At 36.0% G+C, this 14,647-nt stretch overlaps 2 protein-coding genes across 12 annotated transcripts in view; one reads left to right on the top strand and one right to left on the bottom strand.

Annotated features, from left to right (window-relative positions):
- ADAM22 (ADAM metallopeptidase domain 22) overlaps nucleotides 1-8,946 on the top strand; it is a 186,668-nt gene extending 177,722 nt beyond the window's left edge. For all 11 annotated transcript variants that reach the window (XM_004676867.2, XM_004676866.2, XM_012720863.1 and 8 more), the window contains one exon: nucleotides 2,501-8,946. In XM_004676867.2, coding sequence (XP_004676924.1) covers nucleotides 2,501-2,521 — 21 coding nt within the window. In that variant the 3' untranslated portion in view covers nucleotides 2,522-8,946. The remainder of the gene's footprint in view (nucleotides 1-2,500) is intronic.
- A 1,119-nt stretch (nucleotides 8,947-10,065) lies between these two features.
- The window catches only part of SRI (sorcin), a 15,239-nt gene continuing 10,657 nt past the window's right edge, over nucleotides 10,066-14,647 (bottom strand). Inside the window, exons 7-8 of the mRNA XM_004676864.2 lie at nucleotides 13,954-14,012; nucleotides 10,066-12,480 (exon numbers count right to left, since the gene is read on the bottom strand). Coding sequence (XP_004676921.1) covers nucleotides 12,454-12,480; nucleotides 13,954-14,012 — 86 coding nt within the window. The 3' untranslated portion in view covers nucleotides 10,066-12,453. The remainder of the gene's footprint in view (nucleotides 12,481-13,953; nucleotides 14,013-14,647) is intronic.

The following is a 14,647-nucleotide window of genomic DNA, read 5'->3' as shown; positions in this document are numbered from 1 at the left end:
TTTTTAGAAAAAATTATTTCCCATGAGTTTTATTTAAATACTAAGTCCTCTTTTACCTTTTAATGATAATTCTACTCTGTCTCATAACATTACTAGAACACATTCATTATGAGAAATAGTGGAGTCTGGAGAGCAGAATAGACCTCAGAGATGTGAGACATATGACTAAAGAATAGCTGCCTTCATTGATATCCAGGTTCTGTCATAGCCAGTTGCACTATAATGTTAATGTTCTCAAAAATAGTTTTGAGGAAAATAAAATAAAGCTTTGAAATATTGGGAAGATTTTTCTTATAGTGGCCCTGTGGTTCCTCGACTATTTGATTTTGAAAGATGCTTTAGAGCTTCTTGGATCTTAAAGCTTGGAGTTAAGAGGAGTCATTCACCTTTTCACACTATCTACTCAGAGTTGGTAGGAAAATGCAATTCATTTGTAAAGAATAAGATTACTATAATCAAAAGCCTTAAAAACAATCAGTAGTATTTTGTTAATAATTTTATGTGAATATGGGAAATGGGGAAAGAAGATAGCAAAGATTCTCAGCACTCAGTTTTCTGGCTTTGTAAATGATTTTCAGTAGATATCCAGTTGTTCTTGTGCTGTGGTAATGAAATCTCAGGTGATGGCATGCCTCCCCTCTCCAAGGAATTTTCTAACTAGAACACCATTCATTTTCTCTGACCAATTGTCTACCTTGCTGTTTTCTCTTTGCTACTTGGGGATATTATCTCATCTGTTGCCATGCCAAGTCTCAGGTTATTAGAGCCTTTCCCACAAGGGAGCCCATGAAAATGAAGCTCCCTAGAAATGACTGTCCCATGGCCCCTTCATTGGCCTGAATGGGACGGCTATGAAGACTCTAGCTGCTGGGACAATAGTATGAATGTCCTGGGTATTTCTGTCTGCTGTGGAGTTCACAGGAGCATGGAGCAGTCTCCTGCAGGACAGTGGCAACTGATTCTGGAGAAGCAGACAACTAGATCTTCTTGTTAGCCTCTTTACAGCCATCCAGACATTGCCAGAGTCAAGCCTATTCCTAAGTGATGGACTGACAATTCCTTGTTTCTTCCTTGTTGGAATAGTCATGACCTTTAGGCTTTCCTAGTGCCATTCCTTTGTTCTTTTCTTCTTTTTTGCAGGTAGTTACTTGTTTGATTGTCATAACCATTTGTGAGGAAATTCTCACTAAAGTGTGAATTTTTTATTCTGAGCATTAATCCAGATTTTCTTTGACTCAAACACCCTACACACCCTTGTTCAACCATTCATCTGCCATAATCTCCAGCAACAAGTAGCATCCATGCATGGAAGTCTTCACAGTTGAGAGATTTGGTTTCCAAAGGACAAGATTGATAGCAATGAAAAATTTACAAGAATGTTTTAGGGGAAGCTATATAGAAACATCCACTGAGGCACAGATATTTACATTTATCTTTCCAAGAAACTCACTAAATGTAAAATTACATGCCTCAGATTTCCAATAAAAATGGAATTTGGATAGAAATAGGATGCACTTAGTCACATTGGCCTTCGACTTTCTTTGTTCGTGTTTATAAGAATTATAGCTAGAATGCCCAGAAGCATTTTTTATTAAAATTGATATAAATTTTAAATGGTTTTCCTTTTCTGGTGATCTTGGCTCCATTCATATATACTGTTTCTGGCAGAGATATTTTCAGTTCATTAGGGCAATTACTGAACATTGTAGAAATTGGATATAAACAGGGCCCATAAGAATAACTAGTGGAAAAAGCCCCAGGTGAGGGAAGTAAAGAATTGACATCTTGCCCTGAGATGTCATTCTACTCTACTATGTCAGCTCAGGGAAGAGAAAGATTTTCTAGGAGTCTGTGATGGAGCTGGAGAATGTATAGTTTTATCATAGGCTCTAGGAAGGGATTCCTAACTGGGATTCCTAACTGGGTGCTTGGAGTATTGATGAAATCACAATCCCTAAAGTCAGTAATTTTCAACATTGTCTATACATGGGAGTGATCTGCACAACTTTTAAAATATACTGATTTTTAGTCCCATTCAGAGAGATTTAGTTCAGTGTGGGGGCACTGATTGAGCAGTGGGTCTTTAAAAACTTTCCCAGGTCATTCAAGTGGGCAGCTGAATTCAGAACCACTACACTGACTGGCTATATCAGAATCTTGGGGAAAGCCAGGGAGTGCATAGAATTAAAATAATTTTATTTTATTTGAGATACAATATTTAATTTATTCAAAATTTTGAGTAACATCAAATAAAGATGTGAGGATTTTTTTGTATTAAAACATGGCAGTTCAAAAAGTTCAGGCACAGTTTTAGTGGACTCAGCTGATAACTAGAAAGTTTATTTATTTGTCTATCAACTTTTGTTAGTCTTCACAAGAGTGTGTATCTACAATCACATAAATATAGCTGGAATCACCAAACCTTTTTCATCTCCATAGCTCAGAATACCTTTGTTTCCTGTTCTCACAGTACGCGATTTTGTTTCTCTCAATTGTGCAGCTATGGGAGACATCCATTTAAAGATCAACTGTTTACACGTGATACATCGAAACTGTTTACTTCAACTTTTATAGAAACCCAGCCTCATGGAGTCACTGCAAATCTATCTGCTCTTCAGACAATATGAAGACTCTCTGAGATATCAAAGAAGAGAGGAAGCCAAGTCTCTCATCTCAATACCATCTTCTTTTTGTCATTGGCTTAGGATTTAACTGAACCATGAAAAGAATTGCTGAAATGTTACACTGTAACATGGAACAATAAAGGTACTGGTATGTTAATGGATAATCCGCATGACAGACATATGTAGAACAATCACTAAAATTAACACACGACCCAAATGTAGCCAGTTTCCTAAGGGACAATAGTGGATTCAGAACTTGACATTCTGAAGCACATCCTCATTGTAGACAGTAATGCTATGTGCATGAAGCTTCTGTTTGTTTTCCACATTTAAGGAAACATCCCATATTAGAAACTAGCATGCAGAGCTAAAGCCCATAGGATTTTTCTGCAGGACTTTAAAGCTTTGAGAGGCTAATATTCCATATGCTAAACCTTAAACATGTATTTTGTTTTGTTTTTTTACTTTTCTTATTTATATCAGCATACAAGGACTCTTGTACATATGTAAACATTTTTAAAATAAAAAAGCAGCTCTCACACACAAGTGTATTTTGCCAAATGCCTAAAAACAATCAGTCACAATCATACTATCCTCCTCCATCAAATGGTCTTTTAACAATTATAATCCAATGATGTAAATATAGAGGTCAGTGCTGTAAAAGTGTCTCTCCATAATTGGTCTTTGTTTTAAAAAATGTGGTATCCCTTTAAACTGTACAGTCTGTACAGTCTGGAGGCAGATTCACTGAGTTTTTAACTGATCTAGAGAGCAAAATGCCCAGCAAAATTTGGCGCCTCCCAAACTGGCTGAGAAGAAGTCTAATAATGCAGTGGCTATCCTGCCTCCAGCCACCCTGCTGCTCTCTGGGAATCCTCCAGCCTGACCACTTTCTGGGGGTTGCTGTACGTGCTTCAGCAATGGCTGTATTTCAGGACCAGAGCACATTGCTAGTCTCACCCTGAGGCCTGTGAGGCCACAGCATATGCTGTGCTGATTATACAAGTGTACCAAAGACCCATGAGACCACAGGCTGCTTGCTGAAGCATTGGTAGCTTCCAGATTGCCCGTTATCTACCCTTTATGATCTGCAGTTTTGTTCTTCAGCAAAACTTTCTACCCACCCTTATCTGGGAGATGATCTATTTTAGTGAAAACAACTTTTCCTCTGTTATTAAGGATAATAATAATTAATGACTCCTGAGTCCCAACAGGTCATTCCATACTGACTTTGAAACAAAGTGATGGATGGTTCTACTAGCCAGACTGGGGCCTCAAGAAACCTAAAAGGGTTAAGCTAAACCTAAAACCATGTGTGTGGCAAATGTGAATTTAGCTAAACAGCTGACAGAGGGAGAATATGGTATGTTGAACTCTACATATTTTTCATGCATAGAAAAATGAAAATTGGATGTGGAAGCTGCTTCTTTACACTGAAAGTTTTATAGCTGTTATAATGCAGTCCTGTCATTCTTACAAAAAGCTTCCTTAAGGAGGCTGTTGTAGTAAGTTCAGAGATTGATGGATCAAAAGACTTGATATGAAGAGTACTTCTGAATTTCCTCATTTTCTCTTCTTTCTCTTGAGAGGAGTGTAATCTGTAGACAAGATTTCAGAATTATCTTCTAAATTTGATTTCTTCCTGTAGTGAAGAGATTTTCCTATAGGAAAAAAAAACTCATCTCACCTCCATGTATAATCATCCTGGATGCCCAACTTATGGGTTGAGTTAGAAGGGATTGTTTTAATGGTCTATGTATTTATGTCTTCTGTAATGGACCTCTCTCCTGAAAGTCTTTGAAAACCCTTGAAAAGCAGTTTAATCATTGAAAACTATAAAGTATAAACAGAATTTTATATGACAAGAAGGAATGTGATTGTAGGTACTACAACGGAACCATCAAACAGACTAAGGTTTGGTGAGTGTTGGATGACATTGACAGTTACCACACCATCCAAGCCAACGACAGTAGGGCAGACAGATTTAAAGATGTAGCAAATAAAGTGGCTTTTCACTAACATCACTTTAATGTGCACTGAATGTTTTCTGGTATTGAGTATATAAAGTGTTAATGCTACAAGTTTTATTTTGACTATAAAAGAGTTTCTAGATTTGAATGTATGGTACCTCGTGTAAATATGCTTCCTAGTTATGATTACACAACCCTACTTTAAATGAATCTACAAATGATTAGCTACATAGTCAACAATCCCCCTTCACCTACTTCTTTCTCAGCCTCTCAATTATTTTTATGTGAAAATTATGTGCCTTTTGGAAAACATGGATGTTGTAGAGGTGTATCTTTCATAGTCATCCTCGTTGGTAATAACTTTCAAATGGAAGTGAATGAAGTCTTATTTGGAGATTATGATTTTATACTAGTTTTAATTCTGGGTGTCTAACAATGTTTGAACATTCAGAGTCATTTGCAGCATTCCTTAATTCATTTATAATCTCAAAGGATAGTTTCCAAAAGTCCTATATATGTACTTATACTGGTGTTCTAAATATATTAAATCTTAATATTTCTTATGCCTTCTCATCCACTGAGGCAGGGAGAATAGACCCATGGCACTAAATACAAGCACAGCATTTTAAAAATAATTACCTATTTTGGAAAGGAACTTTGAGTTCAAATAACAACTTGTATCAATCCACAAATATTTATGTTCCACAGTCAGATAGAGGACTATTATCTGAGCAGAGGGAGCAGTGATTTGTTTTTTTTGTTGTTGTTGTTGTTATCCCATTGTATGCCTTTTTTCCTTTCTGACATGTTGTGCATGTATAAGTTTGACAACCGGCTGTCTGAGAGGTTCCATTTATCCACAATCATGATAGTGAAGTAAAATGAGATTTAAAGAAACAGTTAAATTTCTCCATTAAAGTTGACAAATGAGGTGACTAACTAGACTAGCTAGTTTCTTGAGTCTATCCATTTTCTTTAGACAGGAAGTGGTGTCCGTCTGCAGTATCCCAGGTACACTGGTCCCCAGTTACCTGTAACTTGTAGGGAGGAGTAAACTGCTCAAACAGTGCAGCACAATGGAGGTTTTCAATGTGCTGACTCTGCTATGTTTCTCTGAGAAACCCAGTGCTATTCCTTAAACATTGTTGACTAATACAGTAAATTTCGGATTAAAATACCAAACATAATTTTCAGTTTGATATAGGTGCTTTATTAAGTAACACTACAATTTATTCTATATTGTTTCCTCTTGTTTAAAAAGGTTTATAGTGTTTATACTTAAAGTCAGTCCAGTATAGATTTTTGAGTATAATATTGGTAGGTGTTTATAAGAAGTTGCTAAAAATATAAAATTAGATATTCTGTACACTGCCAGTGAATTATTTGTTTGAAATCCAGCACATGCTTACATTTTTTTTTTCCTTCATGGATTCCCTTGAAGATCTGCATAAGTTAATTCTGACCATTAGTCCAGATCTTTGTGACTACATTTTATGATTTTGTTCTTTACTTCTTATAGTTACCTTGGGCCAGAGGGAATTGGTAGTTCTATTCACTGCTTTCAGTGTGTCAAAAGTCAAGTTTATTTATTTCATCCGTTCTTCATTTCTTGTTGTCATGCAATTCTATTTTTGCCTCATATATTTAGTGCTTTAAATAGTTCCTTATGTTATTCAACATGATAATAAACCCATATCCAAAGAAAAGACTTTTATTTTACTTTATATCCTTTAACTTAAAGGAAATGTAATTTATTGGAAGGATATCAAGTAACTTGTGGGAGGGGGAAATGAGGTGTATAATGAATGGAGAGAGCAAAGGAAGAAGCGCAGATGACCAAGCCTTAGTCTAACAGGGAACCGCTGGCTGCTGCATGCTGGCCTCTAGGCCGGCACGTTTTAAGTGTCATCTTACCTGTTGATAGAGTGACTGGAGTTTTCCATGAAATACTCTTGACACCTATTTGTGGCTCAATGCCTATTTTTTTTTTTACAGTCCTAATTATCTTTTTCCTTTCATGTCTATGTTTTCCTGTTAATTACTACCCACATCCCACCCATTCACTTAAGAAATGGAATCATGATAAATTTCTTATTTTCACTCTACTAACTTAAAGTGTGTAAGAAGCAACCTATGAAACAGGGCTTGATTTGGAGCTTAAACTTTTTGTTTTTCCCATTTGAGCTATTTTCTGGATGGATAAGACGAAATTGGATGCTGCAACTTTCCACCAGGAGAGCTAGGACTTCACAGTTTCCCCTATTTATCATACTGTGAAGTGCCCAGCTGGCTCTTGTGAAAATTTGCTAGAAGCAGCACTGCATCCACCAAGTGTCAGGTGTGGGGAGTGGAGTGTAGGCACAGTCACACCTGCCAGGCACTGTTGGCTTTTGTTCATAACACATGTGCTTTTAATTCAAGAAGATCCATTTCTTCGCTTGCAGAAGCAGAGCAAACAAAGATGCAGTAAGACCTTAGAAATCAGGGGATATTTCGGTTCTTTTTATTCCCTGCTTTAAAAATTCTCAAAATGGAGCATCTTCTGGTTCAGATTAGAAGTAGAAATAAAACATTCAAAACAAACCTGCCTGTATTTTGGCCTTCGTATTCAGAGCCTGATAAGGAGTAAGCATCCTCGCTGTGGGATTTGTTCCAGGCCCTTCCTACTTCAAAGTAGCTCCCTCTTCAGTGGCTGTCTTCAAGGTAAGTCCTTTCTTTGGTGAAACTGGCACTTGGGAGAACCATAGGGATACAGAGTTGGGGTGAAGGGTAATGGAATTCTCTTCAGATTGCTCCTGTTGGCACTTAATATGATTATGCAACTTTGGAATCACTAAAAGATGGCTCTTCAGGGTGTATTTTGCAAGCCAAGGGAGAAAAAAGCAGTAAGCCCTGGGAGTGTATAGAGAGTGCCTGACATGGGCCCCAAATGGAGATCACACAAATTGGTCAAAAGCCAGGTATGCAGAAGAGCTCCAGATGGCTGCTTGGAAGTGTGACGGGGAAAGGGGTGCTGGGAGCCTACTTGTGTGCTTTGCTGTTTTTACTGAGTGTTGGCTCTAAAAAGGCTTCATGGTCTAGGTTCATGAAGGGCCAGTCACTCTGCCTGATGTGTCCCTGTGGCATTGTTGATAGGCTGTGTATTAAATCATACCAGGAGGTGCTTTAAAGCTGGCAGCATCATTTCATGTTTCTAGGTATCTTTAAAATTCAAACCAGGGAAAATGTGTGTGTGGGGTTTTTTTTGTTTGTTTGTTTATTTGTTTTAACAAAAAGGCATACAATGATTCTAAGCAATTTTGTTAATGTACATAACAAGGTCGTACATAAAGTTTTCAAAGAGTTTATGAAGGGCATTTTCCTTCAAATCAAAAAACAAATACATACAATATTTCTTTAGGGCTTACCCTCTTTTTAAAGCTTCTGATGTGGATTTGTTTTGAAGGTCAAACTTTAAAATAATGCAAATAGCCCCCCAAATCTTTAAATACTGCGGTGCTACATTATACCAGAGAACAATATGGAAAGTGCTGATATGAATGAATACATTTATTCAGTAATAATAAGTAATTCTTCCTAATTATACATGTATATCACTGCCTGATTTGAAATCCCACTTTTCTTTTCTAATCCAGCACAAAATCAAACTACGATTCTACAGCCAGTGTTTTTAATGGGTAAAAATGACCCAACACCTTTGTTTTGTATAGACTTTTTTTTAATTCTACAAGTAAAAATGTTTAACAAAAGGTTATTCAGTATAAGTAAGCATATATTCCTTTCTTAACTTGTAGGAAGAGAATTGCCCCTTTAATCTAGCATCCCCCAAACACTTAGAAACTGGGCATTCTACCTAACACAGCAGTTCATGTCAGTCATTGTAGGTCTAGTTAGTGTTTTCCACATCTATCATCTCTGAGGGGGTGACATCTCACCTACAGATAGCGGAAGGCACTTCATGGGGAAGTGTTAATAGCATGGATTCACTTTTGGTAAACAGTAATCATGTATGTGTATATATATTTAGATTGACATCATTTTAACATTCTCTGCTATGCTGCACTTCAGGTTCTTAAGCTATTTTAAAAATAACTAGGTTTTGGCAAACACCAACTGAATTGTACATGGCAACTGCTTTCCTGAGCAACATGTGATTTGTTTTATGGCTGTTCAAGTTATAAAACTGTTCTTATATTGTAGGTAAATAATCTTGCTGTTTTTAAAGGTCACTGTAACTTTCTGGCACAATTTTACTAGTATTCACATTTAAGCTGATAAGATACCATGGTTTTCTATGTTACTCGCATTGTAACATGAATAAAGTGACTTTCAATAAAATATTTGTTATTTTATGCAGGGCTCCCTTTAATCCTATTTTCCTCCCAGCCACTGTGTTTCTTCGAGCTTTGTGAGAATACTTTTAGAGGTTCCTTTTTTCCCCTGTCCCATAATGTCATAAAAGTACATGATGAAAAACTCAGCTGGCCTTTGCACAGTTTGGGCTGTGGAATAGTGAGGGGGTGTGTAGTGAAGGAAGCCAGCCTATCCACCTCCTGAGCAGTTGGGTATCCGTGTGTAACTTAGCTCTTTATACCTCCCAAGTTCCATTACCTGGGGATTCAGCCAAGTGACTTGTTTCAGGATGACTGAATCCGTCTATCAGTGGACTCGAAGTTCAAACCCATCTTGTTCAGGGAATAGTTGTGCAAGGATCCTGTAGTAAAGCTTGAGTGTTCACTTTGTGGGTAGTTTCCTCAGCTGGGTCGTAGTAGTCACCTCTGTTTTATACAAATTTTTTTCTCCTTCACCTTATAAGGATCAGTTATCTCTACTGGGCCCAGGTAGTGGTACTACATTTTGAAAACTTAGTCGTGTCACATTCTAAAGCACTGGGCTCTGGGAATTCAGTTGAGGTTCATGAATTCATGGCCTAAAAATGTGTCACCTGTCTTCATTGATTTCCTAAGCAGCCATCTAACCTCAAGTTTTTACCCAATGTCCTTGTTTTCAGCTCATGGTCTATGGAATTAAAAGGTAGTTGTAAATAGCCGAGCTGCTATTTTATTTTTTGTGCTTGTTAAACTCCTAATTGTGGTAACATTAGGAATCTCTCCATCAGGTATCATCATTGTAGGAAAAGGTAAAAAATTTTTTTAAAAGATTTATTTATGCATACAAGAAACGTGATGTAGGCCAGAGGTGCTGGGGGTGGGGGCTGAGGTTAGAGGACTCACTAGAGACAGAGTGGGGAGCAAAAGAGGCATATCTACTGAAATATACTAAGGGGGAGCAGTGGGTGAGACAGGGGAGGCCTGCTGTGCCACGTGGGTCATCTCCCTAGCTGGGATTGAACTCATACTGCAGTGGCTGCAAGTAGCTTGACAGCGCTGAGCCTTAACCCCTGTGCCATCTGGGAGGCCTGGAAGTTACGATGTTAATGAGTAATATGAGAAAAGTCAAAGTCATCGACTAAGAGTTTACACATTTATTATGAAATTTAAAATTTTTTATTGTGGTTACATATAGCCCTATTTCTTATAATATTCAAGGTATATAATGATTTAAGATGAAAACTGATGCAGCAGTGCAAAAACATGTTTCAGAGGTAAGATTTCACTTGCATGCTAACTCATGGGCTGATCATTCCACCTGGAATATCATGCAGAAGTGAAGTCTATATTCCACTTTGACTCAACAGGAGAGCCAGGATTCATTAAATAAGACTGCACTGGGGTGAATCTACACCATTGTTCCCAGGGAAGACACACCAGGCCCTTTGCAGCCACATTCTCATGGACATGTTTGGAAAGAGTCAAATACTTTATAATATAATCAGGAATCTCTTGAAGCACAAAACTAAAGCCCACATGTCTAAAACCTTGAGTTGGAATTATTTGAGGAATCTAGTTCTCTAAGTAATTCAAGTTTGAGCTCACAGCTTTATCATGCTCCAACTAGATACTTTAAGAAAACAAAACAAGAAAAGTGGGTGAGGCAACACTGGCAGTATATAATTAATGAAACACAGAATGCAACAAAAAGGAAATAAGGTAACACGAGATTCACTTGTTATGAAGAATTCCTGCAGTCAAAGGGAATGGACAAATGAAATTTGTCAAGGAAAAGAAAGCTTTCTAACTGCAAAGACATTGAAGACTTGGCTCCCTGCTTTGGAAAGGAAGTAATAGCAGAAATGATAAGCAGACTTGTTATAAGATATCAATATTTAAAAATAAATTAGGTAGTTCCAGGGTCATAGTTTTTTAATACTTCAGCATTTACCCAAAAATACTTCAGAACTATACCTTGGAATTTGCCACAGCAATAAGATAGTTCAAATATAGCCTATGCATTTGGGTCCGCACAGGCCTTCCTCCTTAACATGTTGGAATCACCCATATATAAGTTGAAAAAATATTTAAGTGAGTGAGTATGCATACATGTGCTAGTTTAAGAAATAGTTTAATGCAGCTAAGCATGCTTAGAAAGTGTTTTATTTTCACTGATTGATGACTGTTTAATTGATCATCCAAATAGCTCTATTATTTCACTCTCACATGACACCCTAAAAAAAAAAAAGATAGGCTGCTGGTAAGAAGAAAATAGACTAATTTCATTGTGTTATCTATTAAATAGAGCAAATCAGGCAGTCAATATAAGAAACAGAAACCTGATTGGTGCTTACTAAACTAATATACTATTCATATTTAAGCTACCCATGAAATAGCTCCTTTTCAGAGACAGGGAAAGTAAGGCTGAGGTTATAGAAAATAATCAAACCAAATCCTGAGTAAGAAGCACAGCCAGCATTGGCATCCAGGTGTTACTCCAAAGCTCATAGCTTTTTTAAAATGTTTGTTTTGTTTTTTTTCACTATAAAGTGAATACTTTCTTATCTGAAAATATTTGGAAAAGTAAAAGGGAGAAAATGAATTCATGATCTTGACTTCTAGGGGTAGACACATCAACATTTTGTTATTTTTTCCAGTCCTTTTGTTGTACATATTTTAAAGAGTGAATGCCTATTATATCAAAATGGAAGTACCAATATTTTAAAAATTAACATCCTTCTGATTTTTAAAAGGAAATCACACATTATAGGAATCTTAGAAAATACTGAGATATATAAAGGAAATTAAAGTCATCTAGAATTCAAAAACAAAGTCAAAATAGCCATAATTAATATTTTCATATGCTTAGACTTTTTTTGATCAATTTTTTGTTTACATAGTTAAGCTTATAATGTACAAGTTCTTAATATCGTTATTAAGATTACCAAATTATGAAGTAGGTAAGAGGTAGAAAATAATCATACATGTTCCCTGTTCATTCATGTGGCCATCAAAATACCTGTAAGCCTTAAAACCTGTGCTGATTTTCCATTAATGTGAGCCCTGAAATTTGTCACTGTTTTGTTTTGCATCTATGTGGTTATAAAATCTTCACATGAGAAGAACACTCCACACCAAAAGCTTTCAATACCATTTAAAAGTCCAGTTAAGAAACGCAACAGCTATAATTGGCTGACAAGTTTTTATATACTACAATAAAAAATATAGAATATGCTTTAACATCTATACACTTAAATTTACATAAAAAGAGGCTTAGCAAGAAAAGACATGCTTGACAGTGGTTCAAGGAAGTTCTACATGATATAATCAACTTGACCTTATATTAAAATTCCAAAGAATTTATTATCAAAACTAAAAATAAAGTTTCAATTGTACATAAGTAGTAAACCTTTACAGGAGCTGCTAAGGAAGCATGGTGATACCAGTTTACAATATTACTGAAGGCAGAGTGAGCAAAAGAGAACTCCAGCTGGAAAGTCGAATATGTTCATACAGCTCCTTCTTGCTTTAAACACTCATGACACACTGAATGAACTGAAAGAAAGAGGTCAGCATTACACTTGAATGACACTTAATAACCCTTGCTTATTTTTATGCAGATAAACATTGGTATTCTAACTTGAATTGTGTATTTAAAAAAATTCTAAGGTAAAAGTAAATGATGGATAGAAAGGCTCATTTTTTGAAAGCAGCACTCTAATATGAAATTCAGTGGGTTTCACACATACTTCTTACAGGAAACAGATCTTACTCCAAAATATAAATCATTAGTTCAATTCCAAATGATATCTCAAAATGGTCATGGTCATGTCACCCACCAATACAGGTAACAATTGAATTTACACTGGTATGTGATGTGGGGACTTCCAAACGTACAGTATTACCCCACTATTCTTGCAGGGTCCCTTTAAACAGTCTGTTCACTTAAAATTTGTTTTTAAAAATAAGTCCTTGTAAGCAAATATATGTATGCACAGAATTCCCGTATAATTCAGAAACCTGAGTTTTTGCCTCAATAATTGCTGATTGTTGACTACGAACCACAAACTAGTAAACTGCTTTTTCCATCAAATTTTCTTTTTTACACTCCTCCTACAGTTATGAGGTAATGTGCATTTTACTCTGCAGCATTCCTGCAAGGCAAACGTAATTATCCCTAATTCAGAGAAAAAGAAGCTAAGGATCTAGATGATTAGGTATCTTTTAGTAGCCCCACTTGAGGTCACAAGCTGCCTCAGTGTCCTTGGAGAAGCATAACACAACTGTCACTGAGAAGTGACACACACTAAAAGAGATCACATTTTAACAATAAGTATATTTATATACAACCAAGTCTTTTAAAAGTGTCGTCATAACTGCATCTTTGGATTTTATATGGAAAATGATTTTAGAATATCAGCATAATTACTTAAAGTCTGATAGATTTTTTTTTTTAAATCAATGGTTGAACAAAAATGGAGAAATGCTCTCTAGCTTGGTTATGCATATCTAACTAATAACATCACACTTACATGACCTTACCCTGCCTCATTTAGTGGGGTGGCTTCATAACTTGTTTTAGATTGTGACTTAAGACTCTGACTATGTCTTCAATGAAGAATATGTGCCAAGTACAACTGTGAGCTGTTAAAGCTACTTTCAAAGACTGGCATGATGTTTTTAGAAAAGACAAAACCAGATACATGGGGTTTTTCAATGAAAGCATTATTACTGCTGCTTCATTCCTCAAATGGTCTCAGAGCAAGAAAGACACCTGCCTAAGTGACCTAGCTAATTAGGCCAGTAAGACAGACTTTGCGCTGTCTTTTTATGCAAATCAAACAGTGGTCTAAGATAAGACTAGTTGTGATATATGCAATTAGTGATGAATTTTGAATAGTAGCTCTTTCTGACCATTTTATTTTGATTGTTCAGGTATCATTAAATGTTCTTAATAGCTAACTTCAAAAAGGATGCCCATTTTGTACGTCTTGCCAGCCTGCTTAGTTCTTAATAACTGAGACTTACATCATCATATGGGAAATTCACAACACCTTGCTGAGCAGTATCCCGTCTTCGAAAGCTATCTGTAAAATATTTAAGTAAAATTTGTGTTATTTAATATCTGAAATCACAGTAGTTATTTTGGCATGGGTTTAAATTGTAACATATAAATTATAAAACCAACCAACATAAACAACAGTCCAAAGCACAGAAACCCATTAACCGAATATGAGTAGATTCAACATGCAACTAAGTAGCATATAGTAATAGCAGAAAATGGTCATATATGTTATTGTTTAGTTAGGAAATAGATCAAGTCCCCAATATGACAAATGGGCTAGGATCACATACCCCAAACATTTGAGCTCTTCCCTACTCAAAAGAATTGAATAAAAACATTGTCTTCAAATTTTTAGAATGCAAAAAACTGATAAAACCAAATATTAAAAAGAGCAAAACACTAAAGGGTGAAGTGGAACAAAAAGTATCTACAAAAGGAATAGATTGAATAGAGAGCATAGAAAAGTAGAGATTACTGAAATTATCTCATTTAAGAAATTGTGGAAGTCATTTGAAATTTTGCATAGGAGGAATTAGGAAATATTTGTAAATGAGTTCACTTTTGAAATATTTCCTAGTCTAAAGAGAAAACAGTATACTATTCATATGCTGATCATATACACAAATTAGCTTGTAATGTTTTGGAATATTTTTTTTT

This window comes from Condylura cristata, unplaced genomic scaffold (genome assembly GCF_000260355.1).
Source record: "Condylura cristata isolate star-nosed mole 26May11 unplaced genomic scaffold, ConCri1.0 scaffold00005, whole genome shotgun sequence".
In the NCBI taxonomy this organism is placed as follows: domain Eukaryota; kingdom Metazoa; phylum Chordata; class Mammalia; order Eulipotyphla; family Talpidae; genus Condylura; species Condylura cristata.
Note: the sequence above shows the minus strand (reverse complement) of the source record. Positions and strands in the feature narration are given on the sequence as shown.